General features: G+C 66.5%; 1 protein-coding gene across 1 annotated transcript; it reads left to right on the top strand.

Moving 5' to 3' along the window:
• Positions 1–585: 585 nt before the first annotated feature.
• On the top strand, positions 586–17331 carry TTC34 (tetratricopeptide repeat domain 34). Its single transcript, XM_045570536.1, has 9 exons — positions 586–1427; positions 7253–7672; positions 7748–8249; positions 9571–9796; positions 10841–11045; positions 12049–12215; positions 13148–13418; positions 14132–14346; positions 16352–17331. Exons 1-9 carry the CDS (start codon positions 623–625, stop codon positions 16874–16876), a joined length of 3336 nt encoding a protein of 1111 aa, XP_045426492.1. The 5' UTR covers positions 586–622; the 3' UTR covers positions 16877–17331.
• Positions 17332–20728: the final 3397 nt, after the last annotated feature.

Here is a 20728-nt window from a genome sequence, read left to right as displayed (position 1 = left end):
GGGCGGGGGGGCACAGGCCTGGGGGCACAGGCCTGAGGGCATAGGGCGGGGGGGCACAGGCCTGGGGGCACAGGCCTGGGGGCACAGGCCTGGGGGCACAGGGCCGGGGGCACAGGGTGGGGGGGCACAGGCCTGAGGGCACAGGGCCGTGGGGGGGCACAGGCCTGGGGGCACAGGGCGGGGGGGCACAGGGCCGGGGGCACAGGCCTGAGGGCATAGGGCTCGGGGCACAGGGCCGGGGGGGGGCACAGGCCTGGGGGTACAATCCTGGGGGCACAGGCCCGGGGATACGGGGCTGAGGGGCACAGTCCCGGGAGCACAGGGTGGGGGGGCACAGGCCTGGGGGCACAGGGCGGGGGGGCACAGGCCTGGGGGCACAGGGCGGGGGGGCACAGGCCCGGGGGCACAGGGCCGGGGGGCACAGGGCTCGGGGCACAGGGCCGTGGGGGGGCACAGGCCTGGGGGCACAGGGTGGGGGGGCACAGGGCCGGGGGGCACAGTCCCGGGGGCACAGGGCCGGGGGGCACCGGCAAACGGGCTGACCGCTGGGAGCACTGACCACACCCCATCCCATCACAGGTGCCTGAGGACTGGACATGGCCTGGCAGGGAGCACGGAGGTGATGGCAGCCCAGGAGCTGGTGGCCTGCCTCTGCCGGGAGGGGGACCAGCACCTGGCCCTGGGGGAGCCCCCGCTGGCCACCGCCTTCTACCTGGCCGCCTTCAGCTGCCACGCCCCCTCCGCGGTGAGGCACGTCCGGGCGGCCCTGGCCGAGGCCCGGGGCGCCCCCGTGCTGGCCACGCTGGAGGCCTGGTGCCGGGGAGAGAGCCAGATCCCCGCCATCCACTGGGACGGCATGGCCGTGGTGTCGCTGACCGGCACGCTGGCCTGCGCCTTCCTGGCCACGCTGTGCCCGGACCACCCGGCCGCGGTGCTGCACGCGCTGGCCGGCCTGCTGGCCCGCGGGCGCCACGGCGAGGTGGTGCGGCGCTGCGGCACCCTGCTGGCCGCCCACTCCCGGCAGGGGCTGGCGCTGCGGCTGACCCGCGCCCTGGCCCGCATCCTGTCGGGGGCGCAGGTGGACGCCGGCCTGGCCGACTACCTGCAGGCCTTCGCCGCCGCGGCCGACCGCACTGTGGCCTTCGTCCTCACCCACCAGCGGCCCTACCTGCCCGTGCTGGTCAGCGCCCTCCAGGCCCACCTCGCAGGGCGGGAGCAGGCCAGGGGCGGCGGCGGCCAGCAGGAGGGCACGGACACCGGCCAGCAGGAGGCCGACGGCTGGAGGCTCCTGGCCGCCCTGGACCCCGGGGGCACCTGGAGCGACGCCCTCTCCCCCGACGCTCTGCTCCGCGGCGGCCGCTACGAGGACTGCCGTGCCGCCTGCAGCCGGGCCCTGGAGGCCGACCCCGCCGGCAGCAGCTCCCGAGGTAGGCGTGCGGGCACGGCCCCGGAGGGTCAGGGTGACGGTCACGGCGGGGTGCTGGGGGAGGGGTTGTGCTGAGGCCGGGACACCCCAGTGACATGCGGGCAGGCCCCTGCCCGCACGGAGTGCCAGGAAAAGGACGGAACAGAACCAGCGCTTTGAGAAATGAAACATGCCCGGGCGCCTCTGGCGGGGTGGTCAGGGAGGGCTTCTGGGAGGAGGTGTCCTTTCCACGGCCACCAGGACTCCAGGTCACTGAGGACGAAGGAGCGTGGGTGTTCCTGCCCCTGAGCAGAGCTAGGGTGGCTTGGGGGGCTGGGGGGCAGAGGGGGAGCAGAGGCCCTGAAGGCCGTAGCCGTGGCCACGCCCTCTCGGCCACAAAAACCTTCAGATCTGACCCTCAAGTCAGGAGAGCCACGGGAGGGCTTTGCACTGGGCAGTGAGATGCTCTTGGTTACACTTGTCACGTCTCCTATGGCTGCTGCATGCGAACCTGCCAGGGGAGCTGGAGTGAGAGCTGAACCTGGGAAACCCAGGGGTGGTCCAACTGGGTGGTGAGGGGCTCCAGGCTGGGTGGTAAGGGGCTCCAGGCTGGGGGGGGGGGCTCCAGGCTGGGGGTGGGGGGCTCCAGGCTGGGGGGGAGGGGCTCCAGGCGGGGGGGGGGGGGGCTCCAGGCTGGGGGGGAGGGGCTCCAGGCTGGGGGTGGGGGGCTCCAGGCTGGGGGGGAGGGGCTCCAGGCTGGGGGTGGGGGGCTCCAGGCTGGGGGTGGGGGGCTCCAGGCTGGGGGGGAGGGGCTCCAGGCTGGGGGGTGGGGGGCTCCAGGCTGGGGGGGAGGGGCTCCAGGCTGGGGGTGGGGGGCTCCAGGCTGGGGGGGAGGGGCTCCAGGCTGGGGGGAGGGGCTCCAGGCTGGGGGGTGGGGGCTCCAGGCTGGGGGTGGGAGGCTCCAGGCTGGGGGGTGGGGGCTCCAGGCTGGGGGGGAGGGGCTCCAGGCTGGGGGGTGGTCCAGGCCTGGGGGGGGTCCAGGCGGCTGGGAGTGGTCCAGGCTGGGGGGAGGTCCAGGCCTTGGAGGGGCCCAGGCAGCGAGGAGTGATCCGGGCTGGGCGGGGCAGGGAGTCTAGGCCGTGGGGGGGTCCAGGCCGGGGGGGGGGGGGGGTCAGGGCAGGAGGTGGTCAGCAAACGTCCTGCAGACCTGGAACACACCTCTGCCTTTGGGAAGAGCTCTGTCCTTACGAAGTGGACACACAGGACGAGATGCAGAGAAAGAGCTGCTTTACCCCCGATCCCCTGCCCTGCGCCCTTGTTCCCTGAGCCTCAGCCAGCTCCGTGTGCCCACGGTTTCTGAGAACTGACAGAAAGGTAGCATCCACCAGAACCTCCCGGAAACCCATGCTCAGTGTGATGTTCGGAAGCCTTCCATTCAGAGGAAGGACGAGGCGGCTGCTCACACTGCCGTGTGTCCATCATTGCACTAGAGATCCTCGCCAAAGCAACAAGACAAGAAGGGAGAAACACGTGTGGGGCAGGAAGGAAGGAATGATGTGACCGTTATTCCACACAATGTCCTTAGCTACGCAGAGGCTCCAAAAGAAACAAGAATGTATTAAATGTAGGAGTAGAATTTATCAGGATATACAAAAAGCATTTATAGTTATAGACACCAGCAAGAAATAGAAACTTTGTGGTTTAAACATAGCCCTAGTTGGTTTGGTTCAGTGGGTAGAGCGTCAGCATGCAGACTGAAGGGTCCCAGGTTGGATTCCGGTCAAGGGCACGTGGCCAGATTGTGGGCTTGATCCGGTGTGGGGCATGCAAGAGGCAGCCAATCAATGGTTCTGTCTCATCATTGCTGTTTCTATCTCTCTCTCCCTCTTTGAAATCAATAAAAACATATTTTTTTAAAAAAGGAATGACACATTTAAAAAAAAAAACATATAAAACTTACTATAGCAACAGAAAGTAATTTACTTCAGAGTCATATGACCTTATGAAGAAAATCATAAAACTTTATTAAAAGATCATAAAGAGCAATGATATGAGTAGGGAAATGTTAGAAAGATTTGATAATATAATATTTTATATTACATTATATATAATTATATTTTATTATCATAATATATAATTATACTATATATAAAATTATATTTTCTATTGCTAGAAAGATTTGGTAATATAATAGAAGAGTAGAGGAGCAATAATAGACAAGACGAAGGAAAAGGGGAGAAAGGGGAGGGGAGGAGGGGAGAGAAGCGGCGGGGATGGAGAAGAAGATGGTGGTGAAGGACTTTCTCTGCCAGTTAATGCAAAATTATACTAATGACACAGAAGGCTGTTGACTCGAGGAACAGAGAGAAATGACAAGGACTGGGCCAGAAATGGAGCAGATGTTTCTGGAACTAACACGTGAGCGTGAGCACCACAGACCCACGGCCCCAGAGAAGAGCATCGTCCGCAGCCCTGCAGCAAAGCCATGTCCCGAGACCACGCCCACCGCCGAGGTTCGGCCGTGGAGGCACAGGAGGCTGCTGTCACTGAGCCTTCTGTGAACATCTGGCTCCTCACGACACCAAAGAGGGAGCCGTAAAGGGAAACGGGGTACCTCTGACAAAACTAAAAGTTTTAAACTTCTGTTTTGCCTCCAGCTGTCGAAAGCGAAGGGACAAGCCACAACAGAGAGAGCGTGTTTGCAGAATGCCCCACAGGCGAAAAATAATAAATACCCAGAGCTCAGAGGAGCTGCTGCTCGTCGATAAGAAGATGTGAATCTGCTGCTAGAGCTTCTCCGCAGACAGGACGCAGATGGCTAACGGACACGTGGGGAGCTCGCAGTGAGGAGCGCGAGGGAAAACGAGGCACCGCGTCCTACCGCCAGCGGGAGAGAGTGTTTAAATAAATGGGCCTCGCTGGTCATCGGAAAATGGACATTAAACCCGCAGTGCGGCAGCCTCTGACACCCCTCAGATCGCCCGGACGGGTGGGTTTTTGCCTGAGGAAATTCCTCAATCCAGGTGTTTGTTTGTTTTTAAAATATCTATTTTTTTTTTTATTGATTTCAGAGGGAGAAGGAGAGAGAGAGATAGAAACATCAATGATGAGAGAGAATCATCGATTGGCTGCCTCCTGCACGCCCTTCCCCCCCTCCCCCCCTTCCCTCTGCCACTAGGAATCAAACCTCGCAGCCCTGGGCATATGCCCTTGACCGGAACCGAACCCAAGACCCTTCAGTCCCCATGCCGATGCTCTATCCACTGAACCACACCAGCCAGGGCTCAATCCAGGTTTTATCCCCATGAAACAGAAGGCGGGGGTTTCACTGGCTGGCGATGTCACAGGTCAGAGTTCAGGATGAAAAAAACGAGTGGCTGGACAGTTAGAAGGAAGTCCTGAAGCGGAGGAAGCCACAGAGGGGGTAAGACCTGGGGGGGGGGGGGGTCCACTTTGAATCTGGGTATCAAACCCACGGAACTCCTGGGCTGACTTAACTGCACGTGCAGGGGAGAGGCTGGTGGTGGAAGAGGCAGCAGCTGGAAACGGTAAGAACATGATGGAGATTCCAGACAGACAGAACACGGGCTTGACTCCCTCCAATGTAACTGCCTGCTCGAACCAACGTGTTTTCTCTTCAGAGGAGCATAACTGATCCCAGTCTCTACAGAGCGTCAGTCAGATGTCTGGTGTGCAATTAAAGATTGCTGGGCATCAAAGAAACCGGAAAATAACACGTGAGCCACAGGCGGGAGGGAAAGAAGTCACTAGAAACCGGCCTTGAGAGGTCAAGACAGGTGCTGACGTTAGCCTGCAGAGGACGTTAAAGGAACTACCAGTCGTACACTGAAGGACTAAAGGAAAATGTAGTCGTAATGAATGAGCAGATGTGGAATCTCAGCGAGTGAATGGAAACTATTGAATGTTCTAGAACTGAAAAGCACAGAAACAGAAATGGAAAATGCATGGCATATTGGAACGACAGAAGAGTCAGTGAGTGAGCTTAAACTTGGAAGAGAAATTATCCAATATGACCCACACAGGGAAAATGTACGGAGCCTCAGTGCCCAGCGGGGCGACGTACAGAAGCCTCGTGTGTGTGACTGGAGTCTCAGAAGCAGAGGAGAGAACACACTTCCATGTGGGTAAAGAAATGATCGTCCCATGGGCTCTGCACCTGCTACAGCCACTCGATCCATGATGTTGTGCACATCGGCGATCAGAGTTCATTTGTCAGGAGTCAAGTTTCTTTTTTTAATAAATATTTTTTTTTAAAAAAAGGGATGGGGAAGGCTCAGAGTTTCTTTTTTTAATAAATATATTTTTATTGATTTCAGAGAGGGAGAGAGAGATGGAAACATCAATGATGAGAGAGAAGCATTGATCGGCTGCCTCCCGCACACCTCACATTGGTGAGCAAGTCTGCAGCCGGGCATGTGCCCTGTCCGGGAATCCAACCACGACCCCCGGGTTCATAGGTCAACCCTCGACCCCTGCGCCACGTCTTTCACTTTGGCCACCAGCACTGGACGGGGCGCCTGGCTGGGGCTGGTTTGCTGATGGGTCGACCTCAGGGTGCAGGATGCTCTCTTGACTTGGCTCTGGGCCGTGGCATGACGCTCAGCCGCACACGGAGGGCAGGGCGCCGCTGGGCCTTCACGCCGGCCGTTTCCACGTCCAGGGCTGTCACTGGCATGGCTGTCACTGATGTGGCGGCCGTGTCAGTGACAGGGAGGCGCTGAGGGCTCCCGAGGGCTCCGTGCACAGAGCGCCTGGGATGGCGGCGGCGGGCTCCGGAATGGTTCCTCAGCAGCACTGTCCTCACCTGTCCTATGGGCCCTGAGGTTCCCTGGCAGTGCGCACCTGCCCTGGCTTTCTGCCCCGACATGAGCCCTCAGCGAGGGACACAGCCATCAGGCCCTGCCCCAGACGCTGGGCCCATGCTGACCCATTCCATTCTCGAAGCTCTGCGACTGCAGGCCATGCCATCCCATTAGAGTAGGGGTGTTGAACTCAATCAGAGAAGGGGCCAAAATCTAAAATCCAGCCTAAATCTCGGGCCGAATGGTTTACTGAACAGTCATAAACTGTCATTGTGATGGAAACGCAGCGGAGTGCAGTGATGACAGCGCGGTGCGGGCCACATTGCAAGGCCTGGTGGGACGGATTTGGCCCGCGGGCCTTGTGTTGACACATGTGCATTAGAGAGCAGAAGGGGAAACTGAGGCATGGGAGTTCCGTCCGTGGCATTGGGTGTGTCCTCCCCTCTTTCCTGGGCCTGCCGGGGGACATCTGTTTCAGAGAGGGAAGTGTTGAGTTCCAGTGTGGCCTGTGGCCCAAAGAATACAAGAAACAGCCCTGGCCGGTGTGGCTCAGTGGATAGTGTGGTCCCCAGTTTGGTTCCGGTCAAGGGCAGGACCTCAGTCGCAGGCTCCTCCCTGGCAGGAACCTGGTGGGCTGCATGTAGGAGTCACCCCATCGGTGTGTTTCTCTCTGTTCTCCCTCTCTCTCCGTCTCCCTAAAAATCAATGGGAAATGCCCTCCGGTGAGGATTAACAACAGAAAGAACAGAGAAACGATGGTGACTGCAGGCCCCTGCCGAGGTCCCAGGGTCAGCCCTGCGCTCTGACCTGGACGGACCCCCGAGGAGCTCACCCTAAAATCCATACTGAAGGGGGGGGGAGGGGGAGAGTTGTAACTAATGTCCTTGTTGGCGGAGCAGGAGGCGGACTGAGCCCCGACTGAGAGCCGGATGGGGTGCACGGCGCCGCCCGCCTCCTCCCGGGGAGCTGGGGGTGCGGGAGCGCTCCGGGGGCCCGGCCACTCCGTCCTCCGCTCTCCCCGCAGGTGAGCGCCTGGCCGCCCTGCTGGTCACCCGCGCGGCCGCCGCCTTCTTCCTGGACCGCGGCGCCCCGGACCTGCTCCGCGACCTGCACGCCGCCTTCGCGGAGAGCCCGGCGGCCGCGCGCCGGCAGCTGGCGGCCGTGCTGGCGGCGGCGGACCGGGCGCGGGTGCTGGCGCTGCTGCGCGAGGCGGCGGACGCGGGGCTCGCGCTCTTCCGGGAGGCCGTGCGCGGCCGCGCCGAGCTCCGCCGCGACTCGGGCCGCGAGCTGCTGGCCCCGGCGGCGCGCGCGCTGCGGGTGCTGGTGCGGGTGGCGCCGCCCGGGGCGCGCCCGGCGCTGGGGGCGCGGCTGGCCGAGTGCCTGCTGCTGGCGGGGGACGCGGGCGGCGCGCGGGCGCTGTGCGAGCGGCTGCTCCGGCCCCGGCGCCGGGGCGGGGGCTCCGGGGACCGGGCGGGGGGCCGGGCGGGGGGCCGAGCGGGCAGCGGCTCCGGGGCCGGAGCGGGGGACGGTGCCGGGGACCGCGGCGGGGACCGTTGGGGGGACGGCGCCGGGGACCGCGCGCCGCTGCTGGCGCTCCGCGGCTTCTGCGCGCTGCACGCGGGGGACGCGGCGGGCGCGCGGGCGGACTTCCAGGCGGCGGTGGCGGGGGGCCCCCCGCACCCCCGCGGCTGCGTGCGCGCCCTGTGCGGCCGCGGGCTGCTGCGCGTGCTGGCGGGCAGCGCCTACCTGGGCGCCCGGGACTACGTCACCGCCTGCCGGCTGTGCCCCGAGGAGGCCCTGCTGGTGGCCAAGGCCTTCGTGCCCTGGAACCTGCGGGGGCTGCTGCGGACCGTGCTGCGCGAGGAGGCCCGCGGCATGCTCCGGCGGAGGCCCGGCCCGGCGCCCGCGGCGCCCCCTGCGCCCACAGGACCCACGGCACCCACCGCACCCACGGGCGCGCGGGGCCGCCGGAGCCAGGCCGCGGAGACCGAGGGCGCCGATGAGCAGGAGGAGCCGGACAGGTAACCACCGGCCCCGCGCGCTCCCGGGCGCCGCATCCTGGGCTTCTGCACATCCGCTTCCAGAGGCGGAGCGGAGGCGGGATAGTTCTTTAACTCACTGGTGGCAGGTATAGAGATAGAGATAGAGATAGAGATAGAGATAGAGATAGAGAGAGAGGTAGAGGTAGAGGTAGAGGTAGAGATAGAGATAGAGATAGAGATATATAGATAGAGATAGAGATAGAGATAGAGATAGAGATAGAGATAGATAGAGACTTGTTTGATGTCAGAATAAGGGAGGGAGAGAGAGAGAAACATCAGCGATGAGAGAGAACCATGGATCGCTGCCTCCTGCACGTGCCCCATTGGAAATGGAGCCCACAGCCCGAGCCTGTACCCTGACCAGGACTCCAACGCTGACCTCCTGGTTTGTAGGGCGGCGCTCACCCACTGAGCCACCCGGCCAGGCGCCCAGGCCTATTCTATAAGCAAATGAGAAACTCAGACACCGACGTGGCAAGACAAGCCGCACCCCTCGCCCCCGCCCCCGCATCCCTTCCAGCTGGCGCTCTGTGCGTGAAACACGCCACAGGCGTGAGGCGGGCAGGCGGGCAGCTCACCCCACTCTGTGCTCAGGGAGCATGAGCACGTCCTTGGTCACGAGCTGCGTGTCCCGCAGCCCAGGAGCCCCCTGGGACCCCGCCACCTGGGACCCCGCCACCCGGGACCCCGCCACCCGGGACCCGCCACCCTGGGACCCGCCCCCGGCCCTAGCTCTTGCTCTTGGCTACAAGGCCTGGTGCCTCCACCCGGCTCTGCCCCTCACACGGAGGCCAAGGGGCTCCTGGTCGGGGAGTGTGCCCCCGTGCGGCCCTGCCTTCAGGAGCTGCCCACCTGCCCATCGGGGCCCACCCCCACCCTGAGGGGCTCTTGCAAACTGCCAGCCCAGTGAGGGCCCCGTGGCTGTCTGAGCGGAAAGCACTGAGCTGGGGCCTTCTGGGGGCGTGTGTGATGCCACCGCCCTCTCTCCCTCTCCCCCTGGCGGCTTGGTTTGGTGGCTGTGATTTGCTGGTGAGGGGGCACCTGTATATTTGTGGGTGGGGTGGGGCCCTTTATATTTGTTCTCTAGGGATTTTCACACCCCAGGGTGCCCACCCCTTCTCCCAGTGGGAGTTCACATCCCTCCTGGGGCCCCAGGAGCTCAGTAAGGCCGGCATTGTCGTCCTGGGTTCGCAGAGAAGAAAAGCAGGGCAGGACATGCCTGTGGCCAGGCTGCCTGGGTGTGTGGGAGGCGGGGGGGAGTATGGAGGCGCCTGCGCCCCCCCAACATCTCTCCCTGCAGAGACGCCGAGGGCGTGTACCAGCTGGCCACGCTGCTGATGGAGCTGGACGCGGAGGACGAGGTGTCCCGCCTGCTGGCGGCCGACGCCCTGTACCGCCTGGGCCGCCTGGACGACGCCCACAAGGCGCTGCTGGTGGCGCTGTCCCGCCGGCCCCAGGCGGCGCCCGTGCTGGCGCGGCTGGCGCTGCTGCAGCTGCGGAGGGGCTTCTGCTACGACGCCAACCAGGTGGGGGCCCTCGCTCCGCCCCGCAGCCCAGCTGGTCCCAGCCTCCTGCTGCCACCTCTCAGCCGGGCCGGGAGCAGGCAACGCTCTGGCCCTCAGGCCCCTCCTCCGTGCCCTGGCCTTGCTGGCTGCCAAGGCCCCTTCCCCCCGCCCCAGGCCTCCGGGACGCAGTAGGCACCCCATATACTGTATAAAAGGGCAAAGTTAAGTTTAGGCTGAGCACACCTCACACCTCCCAGTAAACTCAGTGGACGTGACCCTGCCCGGAAGGGGGGTCGGTGAAGGGGCCCCAGGCCCTCAGACCCCGCTGGCCTCCCCCCGAGACTGGCCGGCTCCCGGGAAGAGCAGACGTCACCCCCGGGGGCTCCTGTTGGGCGTGGCCAGGAGGCTGAGGCGTCTTAGGGGAGGGTGCTGGACTTCGGGCGCTGTCAGCCAAGCTGCCTGTCCAGGTGTCTGTGCCCTGCGCTGGGCATATGGAGGGAGGGAGGGAGAGGAGAGTGCCCAGCAGCCAGCAGGGGCACATGGGGTCTCTGTGGGGTGGGGCTGCCTGAGCTCCAAGGTCATGTCCACCTGGGGCTCAGGCTCCACCCAGACCCTCTGCCTCCCACATCACCGAGGAGGAGGAGTCACTCAAGGACCCTGAGACACCCCAACTCCCGCCACCCAGCGGACAGGAGTAGCCCAAAGGGGCCTCACCTCCCGCACCCAGCCTTCCCCAGGGACTCACAGTCACTGCCCCAATGTGAGCCACGCCCCAGGGCCACGCCCACCACAAGCCGTGCCCCTTTGCTGGCCACGCCCACCCGGGCCACGCCCACACATCTTTCATCGTGAGCTTTGCCCATTGGCCACACCCCCATAGGCCACGCCCATACACCCCACCATGAGCTATGCCCATTGGCTGTCTCCTCGGGCCACGCCCCCATTTGCCATGCCCCCATTGGCCACGCCCTGTGGTCACGCCCCTGCGAGCCCGCCCAGCCCGCAGCCTGGGCCGGAACCGGGTAAGGGGGCACAGGGGTCACTGGGCGCCCTCTGGCCCCGCAGCTGGTGAAGAAGGTGGTGCAGTCTGGGGACACGGCCTGCCTGCAGCCCACGCTGGACGTGTTCCGCCCGGAGGACCGGCAGCTGCTGCAGAGCCACTGCCACGCGCGGGCACTGGCCCTCCTGCGGACGCAGCCGGGCGACGCGGAGGGCGAGGCCCGCACCAGGGAGGCCGTCGCCTACCTCTCTCTGGCCATCTTCGCTGCAGGTAGGAGCCGCCTGCCCGCCCTCGGGGGCCTCTGTGCCAGGTACATGGGAGCCTCTGCCCAGCTGGGTGTGGGGGGCCCGGGTTCCAGGGACGCCCTTGGTTGGGAGTTCCAGGGTGTGTCGCCCTGGGAACATCCATGGGGCAGACAGGGAGAGGTCCCGGGCCTCGGGTGAGTGCTGAAGGCCCGGAGAGGGCAGGCCGGCCTGGACGGAGCTGGGCCTCCCACACCCTGGCCCTGAGGGTAGGGGGACCACCTGAGGGGGTCTCTTCTACCGACTATGGGAGGTGAGTCCCCGCTCCCCTCAGCCCCTCCTGGAAATAGTGGGCTCTCTCTGTACCCGCTCAGTCAGCCAGCCCTGGGTGCTGGGCCGGGGCGGGTCAGAGTCGCAGGGGACAGGGAAGGGACATTCCCAGGGACCACGGTGAGCTGGGGGCTCGAGACTCCCCGTGGACTTGGACTCGGGTGCCAGTGCCTGTCTGGCTGCGCCCAGGGGCACCTCCTCCCCGCCCGGGATGGTGGAGACGCCCCGTGGCAGGACGTGGGGTGAGGGAGCGAATTCCCGCACAGCCGGGGCGGGCCGGGCGCAGAGCTGGGAGCAGGACACGGCCCCATCATCCTGCGGGGCCCGGAGCGCGCCTCCTGTGTCCACCGCTGGGCACACGCGTGGTGACCGCCTTTTTGGGGAGAGGCCACCCAGAGGCCGTGACTGCCCCCCCCCCCGGCACCTACGTGTTTGTGCCCATGACATGCCCGCCCGGAGAACCTGCCTCCTCCTGGCCCCTCCGGTGCCCCCTTCTCTCAGGAGCCCCTCTGCTGTCCCAGGCGCCACCCTCCTGTTTGGGCTCCCACGCCTGCAGCCAGACTGCCCTGCAGCTCCCGAGGGCCCCACAGCCGCTGCCCCCTCTGGTCTTCCCCGGTAAAGGCTGGTGAGGACAGAGGCGCGGTGCCCGCCCGTCACCCACCGTGGCCAGCGAGAGGCCCTGACGCCGCCCCTCCCTCCAGGGGGCCAGGCCGGCGAGTCGCTGCTCACCCGCGCCCGCTGCTACGCGCTCCTGGGCCAGAGGAAGACCGCCCTGTTCGACTTCAACGCCGTGCTGCGGGCGGAGCCGGGGCACGTGCGGGCGCTGTGCGGGCGGGCGCTCCTGCACCTGGCCCTGGGCCAGCAGCAGGTGCAGCTCCCACGCCCCCCGGCCTGGGGAGCACGCGCAGTGGGGAGCGCCCTGGGGGAGGCCCTGCCTTCCCCTCCACCCCCAGAGAAGAGTGGGAATAGGGTCAGGCCATCCCGGCGGTGAGAGGCCCGTCGTGACCCACTGCCCGGGCGCCGAGCCTGGTGGACGCGTCCCAGTGTCCAGTCTCCCTGGGTCAGCATGGACAGGACACGTGCACTAACCTGCAGGGCCACCAGGGGCCCCCCAGCTTAAATACTGAGACCTCAGCTGCATCTTGCTGTCTACGGGGGAGGTGGGGGGCAGGGGGCAGGGGGAGGTGTTTCTCAGAGAAAATGTGCCCAGAGGCAGCCACAGCGGAGCGGACAGGACAGGGTGCCTCTCAGCCAGGCAGAGGCTGCGCTTGGCCGGCTGCCGAGGCTTCACGGAGGTGGGGCGCGGGGAGAGCTGCCAGGTTCTCTGATGAGCCTGGGGCTGGAGTCCTCGGAAGCGAGGAACCCGATCCAAGCTCCCGGGACACGAGGCCTCCTCCACCGCGCTTGCTTCTGTCCGGGGTGCCTGTGTCTGTCCTCCCCTTGTCTGGGTGCCAGGCACACCCGAGGGTGGGCAGGCCAGCCCCTGCCCGCTCAGCCTGTTTCCCCCAGGGCCTGGGCACCCGGTTCCCTCCCCTCCGGGCGCCCTGGAGCTGGGAAGCAGCTCTGGGTGTCCCTCTCGGGACTGGACAAGCGTGTGTTTCCCAGGGCCGAGCCCGTTAACCAGAGCGGGAATGGGCCAGGCGGGCCTGCTGCGGGGGGAGGGGGTGCTCCCACAGGCCCTGAGCTCCTCCTTCGGGCCGGCTCCCCCCAGGCTGAGCAGGCAGGGGCCGGCCTGCCCACCCTCGGGCGTGCCTGGCACCCAGACACGTGACACGCTGACGACCCCCGTCTGCCCTGCAGGAGGCCGTGGCCGACGTGCTCTCCGCGCTGAGGCTGGACCCAAGCTCGGCGGTTGCTGAGCTCCGCTCCCTGAAGCCGGAGGCCCAGGCCCTCATCGCGCAGGGCCTGTCCTCCCACTGCCGGGGCCTCCTGAGCCGGCGGCCGGGCCCTGGGGCCCCACTCAGCGACAGTGACGTCCAGGGCCTCCTGGCCGCGGGGGAGGCGCTGGTGGAGATGGAGGCGGGGCAGGCGCGAGGGCACCTCCTCCTGGCGGACGTGCTCGTGGCCCTGGGTACGTGACGGCCAGGCCCGGGGACGTGGTCTCCCTCCCTCTGTCCCCACTCCTCTCTCCCCTGGAGCCCCTTCTGTAAACCGGGAGAAAGCCTGACCCGGCCGCCTCCGAGGTCCCTCCAGCCGAATCCCAGGCCCCTGGCCCCGGTCCCCTCCTCGCCGTGCCTGTGGGAGGAGAAACAGGCTCTGGCCTCCGTCACTCGGGCGTGAATTTCACAGAGGTTGGCCCAGTGCCCCGGGCCCAGGGCCCATCCAGGTGGGGACTTTCGCCCACACGTGCCCAAATGGTGCCTTTTCCTAAAAAAACCTCATCTCGTTTCAGCACGAACTTGAAGGGGGGGAGTCCTCAGTGCAGCCTGCATGTCTCCCATCGGTCATCCCCGCCTCCAGTCCTGCTCCGGCCCCATGCTGGCTGCTGGTGCGGGAGTGGGGGGTGCAGACCCATGTGGGGGCTCAGAGCCCTGCTCCTCAGCCTGAGAGACACGGGCTGGGGCGCTGGTAGCAGGCACGTCCACGTGACCAGCATGGCATCACCACGTCCCTCTGCGCCTGGCTGTTCCCGCCGGGCTGCGCTCTCCCAGGAGCCCACTGTTCCCTGAGCCAGCACAGAGCAGGAAAGGCCTTGGGGCTCCCCGGTGCAGTGGCCAGCGAGGCCCCCCGCCCCGTCCCCCTGCCCCCGGCACAACCCTGACTGCCCTTCGGAACCCCCGACAGGCAGCTATGAGGAGGCGGGCGCCCGCCTCCAGGACGCCCTGCGCCCCTCCCCACCCTCGGAGGCGGCCCGGGCCCGGCTTGGCCTGCTCAGCCTCAAGAAGGGAGACATGCCGGCCGCTGCCCGGGACCTGCAGTGCCTGGCGGAGACGGACGCCGGGGACCTGGGCTTCCTGCTGAGTCTCCTGGAGGCCTCAGAGCGGCAGGGCCTGGCCCAGGTGCGTGCAGCCCCCCAGGGAGCCCCGTCTGCCCTCCCAGCGCCATGGGCGCTCAGGGCGGCACTGCACTCTGCCTGCTGGTCTCAGGGGGGTGGGTGGGGAGGGGAGCCAGAGACCCCAGGTGTCACCACCTCAAGCTACGCTCTCACTACACCCGGACCTCCAGCTGCTTGGCACAGGCACACAAGCCCCAGGTGACGTGGGTGGGGAGAGAGAGGGGTGCCCTCAGCCTGGCGAGCGCGGCAGGAGCACCTGGCTCCTGCAGGACGCCGTCCCAACGCCAGGTCAGGCGGAGAGACTTCCTGGAAGAGCACAGGTGGGGAGGCGCCCGCAGGCAGCGGGGTCACTGCCTCTCCGGCTGGCTGGTTTTTCACTCCGCTTTATCCCACAAGAACGTCTGAGCGCCTTCCTTCCGCCAGGTGCTGGGGGTAGCCAACAGCCCCGCCCTCTGGCCCTTGAGCTTCAGGGGAGACACGGGGCTCACTTCAGAGGGTGTCAGTGCGGCAGCCCCTGGAGCAGGGCGTGGGCTGGCGAGGTCGCACTGGGGAGGTGAAAGCAGGGTGGGCAGAGAGGTCAAGGCACCGGCCTGGCTGAAGGACCGAGCTCAGAAGACTCAACCAATGGCCCCAAACGGCAGGGCTGGCTTGTGGGGGAGGTTTCTAGCCTTAGCTGTAATGGAAGCCAGCCGCACAGGAGCAAGTGGGTCTGGGCAGGGGGCAGTGCGATCGGTGCGGGTCTGACCACCTCCCCCTGCCAGGGGGGAGGCCACAGGGGAGGGGTGGAGGCTGCCCTGCCCCCCTGCGTGGGGACCCTGCCTGGGGGGAGGAGGGGGCAGGACGGGGGAGGGAGCACTAGGGGACAGAGTGCTTTGAGCCCCGTGTGCCTGGGCGCCCAGGCCTAGCACTCAGGTCCGCCGGAGAGCAGCTCGGTGAGCAGCACTGGCTTTATTAATAGAGGAGCTGGCTGCGCGCAGAGCGATGGGTAAGGCGGCGGGGACGCTGCCCCGAGGGCGGGGGAACCAAGGGGTGAGACAGTGTCTCTGGGACCAAGAGCGCAGGAGGGGCCGCGGGGCCGGGGCTGGTGTCCGCCGCGAGAAGAATCCGCTGCAAGCGCGCGCCAGATGCCCAGGGGCAAGTGCCTGGGTAGGAAAAGAACCGGAAGTGCTCGCGCCCCGCTTCCCGAGGCACTGCGCCTGCGCGGCCGGCGGCCCCGCCTCTGAGCACGGCCGGCGGCCCCGCCTCTGAGCACGGCCCGCGCGGAACCTATCCGAGGGCGCCGCGCCTGCGCAGCTGCGGGCTGGTGTTAACGGACACTGGACCGGTGCCCGCAGGCTGCGCCCCCCCCCCCCGGGCCGTGGCGCCGAGGGCATTGGTAGACCGGCTGCCAGGAGGGAGGGAGGGGCGGGCAGGCTGGCTCCGATGGCCCCGGGCTCTGCAGGGAAGAGCCTGTGAGGGAGCGGGTTGTCGGGGCCGGAGGAGGTGTGGAGGGGCTGCAGCGACAGGGACGCCAGCCCTGGTCCCGCTGGCAATCCGGCTGAAGTGCGGGAGGGCGGAGCGGCCGCAGCATGGCCCCCTGTGACCGGTGCAGCCCTCACCTGTGACCGTGTCCTGCCCCCACCAGTGACCTCGGCTTGACCCCTCCTGTGACCTCGTGCTGTCCCCTCCTGTGCCTGGCCCTGCAGGGCCCTAGTGAGAAGTCCACTGGAGCTTCCTGAGCTTGGGCTCCTGAGGGGGCGCAAGGACCAGGCTGGGCAGAGATGGTGTTTGGCACTGCCCCAGGGCCCTGCAGGGTGGGCAGGGAGAGGCCCAGCAGGGGGCCTGGGGAGGAGCAGGGTTAGGGAGGGAGGAGGCCGCCCAGCGAGAAGCAGCAAGGCTGTGAGAAGGGAGAGCGGGAGGAGGAGAGGGGGGACAGCAGGGAGGTGCCTGCTCCAGACCCGGAGGCCAGGTGTGCAGGGCGGGAGGGGCCGAGGCATCCAGCTGACCGCACTCCCTCTGCCCCAATGCAGGCTGCAGCCCAGGAAGCCAGCGCCCTCCTGACCGCGGGGCAGCCTGGGCAGGCGCTGGGCTACTGCTCGCTGGCCGTGCTGGCCGGCGGGGGCAGGGCCGGCCACCTGCGCCTGCGGGCTGCCGCCCTGGCGGAGCTGCAGGAGTGCAGCCGGGCCCTGGCCGACCTGGACCTGGTGCTCCGCGAGGGCGCGGGGGACGGTGGCCCGCTGCAAGCGGAGGACCTGTGCTCCCGGGGCCGCCTGCTCCTGAGCCTGGGGGACGAGGCGGGGGCCGCCGGGGCCTTCGCCCAGGCCCTGGCGCTGGCACCCGCCCCGGCCCAGAGCAGCCTGTGGGCGCGGCCCGGCCGGGCCCCTGCCGCCCGGGTGCTGCTGGGCCTCGGGCAGCGCTGCCTGGAGGAGCGGCGGTACGAGGAGGCCTGGGCGGCGGCCGAGGGCGGGCTCCTGCTGGACCCCGAGCACTGCGGCCTGCGGAGGCTGAAGGCGCGGCTCCGGAGGGAGGCGGCCTCGGGCTGCCGGCTCCACTGACCCCCTGGGCCGGCCGGTCCCGGGGCCGCCCTGCCATTTCCCCAAACCGGGCGGTGCGGACCCCACCCTCCCGGCTCGGGGTGGGTGTTCGGCAGAGAGAAGGGCGTTACGCCGGCCTGAAGCCCAGAGCCCTTCCTCCAAGGGCCTGGCGTGGGGCCAGCAGGCTGGACACGAAGGCCAGCCCTGGGGCTGCGGAGCCGGTGCAGCCCCTCCCGCCGCACGAGGCGGCCTTTGACCCTGGCCTCACCGAAGACAACGCTCCCCAGCCGGGGCCTGCCGCTGAGGCCCATCCTCCAAGTCACTCTCTGGGCAGCCCCGTGCCCACACCCACCACCGGCCACGGCGACGATGCGGCCCCTCCCCGCTGCCCAGCAGAGAGCCGCCCGGAGGGGCAGAGAGGCTGGCTGCTTGCCGACCGGCCCGGCTGGGGCTGTAACGGAGCGTCCTCTGTTTGCTGGGAAAACCCTCTCTCCCGGGGAGTCGAACCCGGCCCCCCAGGCCCTGGGAAGTCGCCTCCTCCCTTTGGGAAGCTGGGGCAGAAGGTGCACCAGCAGCACGGGGTCACAGTCAAGTTCAGTGAGTGGGAGCCACACCCCGGCTCAGGGCGGGATCCTCGACAGAAGACAGCCGGGACCTGCAGAGGGTCTCCGCCTCCCAGCTCCCCAGGCAGCGTCTGTCCTTCCGTCTGTCCGTCAGCCCTGCTCCCAGCCCTGCCCTCCCACACCCAGTGCAGGTGGACGTGAGGCTGACCATCCCCCCAGCGCCATGCTGGGTGCCACAGCCGGCACTGCACAGGGCCTCCCGGGCAGTATGCCAGGGGGTCGGCCGCGGCCGGTGAGACGCTGGCGCAGGCGAGGAGGCGCTCTGCACCGGTGCCCGCTCTGCCAGGACCGCCGGCCTCGGGACACTGAGGCGGAAGCCTCCTCCCGCCCGCGTGGGAAACGGCTGCTGGTTTCAGGAGGAAGTGAAACCTGGAATTGCACAATTTTGGAAAAACCAGAAACGGGAAGTGCGACGCCTGGGGGAGAGACGCTTGGAGACCCAGAGCTGAGCCCCGCAGACGGCAGCACAGGGAAGCGAGGGAACAGATCAGCTGCCACGTTGGGAAACCAGAAGCAGGAAAGCTTTTGGTAGAAAAATAGAAGAGGCTAAACCGAAACTGCAGTTATTCAAAAACAGTAAAACGGATGAGCCACCTGCAAACAGGAGGAGAAGCACAGGCCCGGTCCTCCCGGCTGGTGACAGGGCCTGTGCTGCCTGCAGGGGCGCCCCAGGCACGTCCCCGTTTGCAGCCGCCTTGGGGTGGACCAGCCCTCGTGGTTGTGATGCCAGGATGCAACTCGGCAGAAGCCGTTGGGGTGGATGGGAGGGGGAGGCCTTGAGGAAAATTCCTTCCTTGGGGTCCACAGGGCAGCTCGGGGCTGGCTCTGCCTTCGCTGGGCCAAGGGGATGCCAGTTTCCTGGGGTCCCTCATTGGCTAGTTAACGAGGGAATGAGGTCTCGGGGACTGGAGACAGGTCGCCTGCAAGGTCAGCGATCGGGGCGCCCAGAGTTCCCCGGCTGCCCAGGCCGCGTGCGGGTCGGAGCCCGCAGCTGAGGGGGCAGCGCCAGCCCTGGGCGCAGCACGAGGGCGCTCGGGGCCGCGGCTGCCCTCTGATCGCTGTGCCTTCAGCTCGGTGTCCCGGGACCCGGACGTCTCCGGGAAGAGCTCAGCCGCACGGCGCCATCCTGGGGCTGCCGACGGCTGGCCTCGTGCGCCCACCACGGACAGCCCCCTCCCCACGGACACACACACACCCCCATCCTCGCTCGGGCCCGTGACAGGGACCGCTCCTGGCGTCAGTGAGTGTCCTCAGCGGGACCACCAGGGCTCAGAAGCCAAACAGCGAGAATCAGAAAGAACTGCTGCCTGGGCGGGCTCAGGTGAGCCAGGAGGCCGCAGCCTGATTCTGGGTCAGGGCACACGCCCGGGTCCTGGGCTCCATCCCCAGTGGGGGCTGCAGGAGGCAGCAGGACCATGTCTCATCCATGTTTCTGTCTCTTCCTCTCCCTTCTCTGAAGTCAATAAAAACATCTTTTAAATAAAAAAGGAACACGCCATTGTGTTAAAAAGAGAAAGAAGAACTGCGCGTGAGCACCGGCTGGTGGCCAGTTGGTTGGGGTGCTGTGCCGATGCGGGGGCACAGCCACGAGCAACCGAGGAGGCCTCCGCGCCGATCAGCAGTGCTGCCCCTTCCCCTCGCGTCCCTTCCATGTAATGAAGAGCTAACATGCAAGTGGTCGTCACGCCGCAGTAACTCCCTAACAGCTCACACACTCAGCACTGGGGAGAGAGGAACGGGGACCAGCCAGGCTGGCGGGAAAGGGACAAGTCACCCGCCCCGCAGTGCTGGGCGCCAGGGCCTCTGGCCCAGTGAAGCCGCCCGCCCGTGTTCCCCTGCAGCTGCGGCCGGCCCAGGGCCTGGCTGCCTGAGGCCGGCCAGAGGGAGGGAAGCCCTGGGCCCCGGGTGTCAGGCGAGGCAGGCGGTTAGGGGTGATCGGGCCAGCAGGGAAGCAGGGGGACCAGGCCAGTAGGGGAGTAGTTAGGGGCGAACAGCCAGGCAGGCAGAGGGATTAGGGGCGATCAGCCAGGCAGGTGAGCAGTTAGGAGCCAGCAGTCCTGGATTATGAGAGGTAGTCAGACATCCCCCGAGGGTCCTGGATTGGAGAGGGTGCAGGCCGGGCTGAGGGAAGCACAAATTTCCTGCGCCGGCCTCGAGTCAGGCAATGAAAAGCATGGCTCCTGAGTTGGCGTTAACTATGGAAGCGGGTTCAGGTTTTAACTGGGATTCCGGAGGCAGTGACTGTAGGGTTCAGATGTGACGCCCCAGCCTCTTCGTCACCCCGACCCTCCTGCCTGCACCCCAGCTCCCTCACAGGCGTCTCCTGAGCACCCCTCTCCTCGCTGTCCCCTGACTGACACCTTCAAGGGAGGGACTCGTGTCCGGCTGTTGGGGCCGAGTTGGTGCTGGATGACGGGAACCTGGGTGGATCCTCAGCGTTCGGACAGGTTCAAGCCTGGGACTGACGGGAGGACAGGTCCTCTTGTGGCAAAGCCACGTGCAGGTCCCAGCGTGGCGGGCAGCGCCCTCCCAGCACAATGACAGCCAAAGGCTGAGGTTGTAGTGTGACCTGATGGACGGAACCTGTGGGCCCAGGTGCTGAGGATGTGGGTTGTGGAGGCGCAGCAGTTGCTGCCAAACAAAGCTCGACAGAGTTCCGGTGCGTGGAACTGAGTGGGTTCAAAACCCGCCAGAACCTTGTAAACATCCTGACCAACCTTCCCTTGCCTCGTGGCAGAAAATCTGACTGTAAAATAGACTCGGCCTGCCGGCTGTGACTCTGTCTCTCCACCCAGACCCAGCTTTATTCTCTTGTATGTCTTCTTTAGTCCTCCCCTCCCCGGCCCCTGCTCAGGTTCACCAGACCCAGACCCACCTCCATCAGGCCTGAAGCAGCGAGGGCTGGGCTCCGACCAGGCCTGCCCAGAGCCCTGGCCCCCACCAAGCCTGCCCCCGCCCCAGCCAGGCCCTCTGGCCCCTGGGAATTGGGGTCTGAGCCTCAGGTCCCCCGGACAGCCCTGCCCACTCCCATCACCATCAGGGCCCCCACCTTCCCTGGCACTGGGCCTCCGGGGGAAAGGAGCCCAGCAGGGCCTGGCACACCCACTACCAGCCCGTGCCCTGGCCCTGACCTCGCACCCTGGGCCAGGTGGCAGCGAGGAAGGGTCTGCCTTCTCTGCCAGCAGCCCCGCAGCCCTTTGGACTGGGCGGTCAGGAGCAAAGGAGAGGGGCTCGGGCGTCAGGGCCACAA

Source organism: Pipistrellus kuhlii, unplaced genomic scaffold (genome assembly GCF_014108245.1).
Source record: "Pipistrellus kuhlii isolate mPipKuh1 unplaced genomic scaffold, mPipKuh1.p scaffold_m20_p_34, whole genome shotgun sequence".
Lineage (NCBI taxonomy): Eukaryota > Metazoa > Chordata > Mammalia > Chiroptera > Vespertilionidae > Pipistrellus > Pipistrellus kuhlii.
The sequence above is the reverse complement of the archived record's forward strand: the minus strand, read 5'-3'. Positions and strand labels throughout refer to the sequence as shown.

Excerpts from the sequence above, each read along its gene's own strand:
- TTC34 (XM_045570536.1), top strand. The coding sequence starts at position 623 with ATGGCAGCCCAGGAGCTGGTGGCCTGCCTCTGCCGGGAGGGGGACCAG. Across the intron at positions 9,797-10,840 it reads TCTGCTACGACGCCAACCAG|CTGGTGAAGAAGGTGGTGCA; the intron begins GTGGGGGCCCTC and ends CTGGCCCCGCAG. Across the intron at positions 12,216-13,147 it reads TGGCCCTGGGCCAGCAGCAG|GAGGCCGTGGCCGACGTGCT; the intron begins GTGCAGCTCCCA and ends TCTGCCCTGCAG.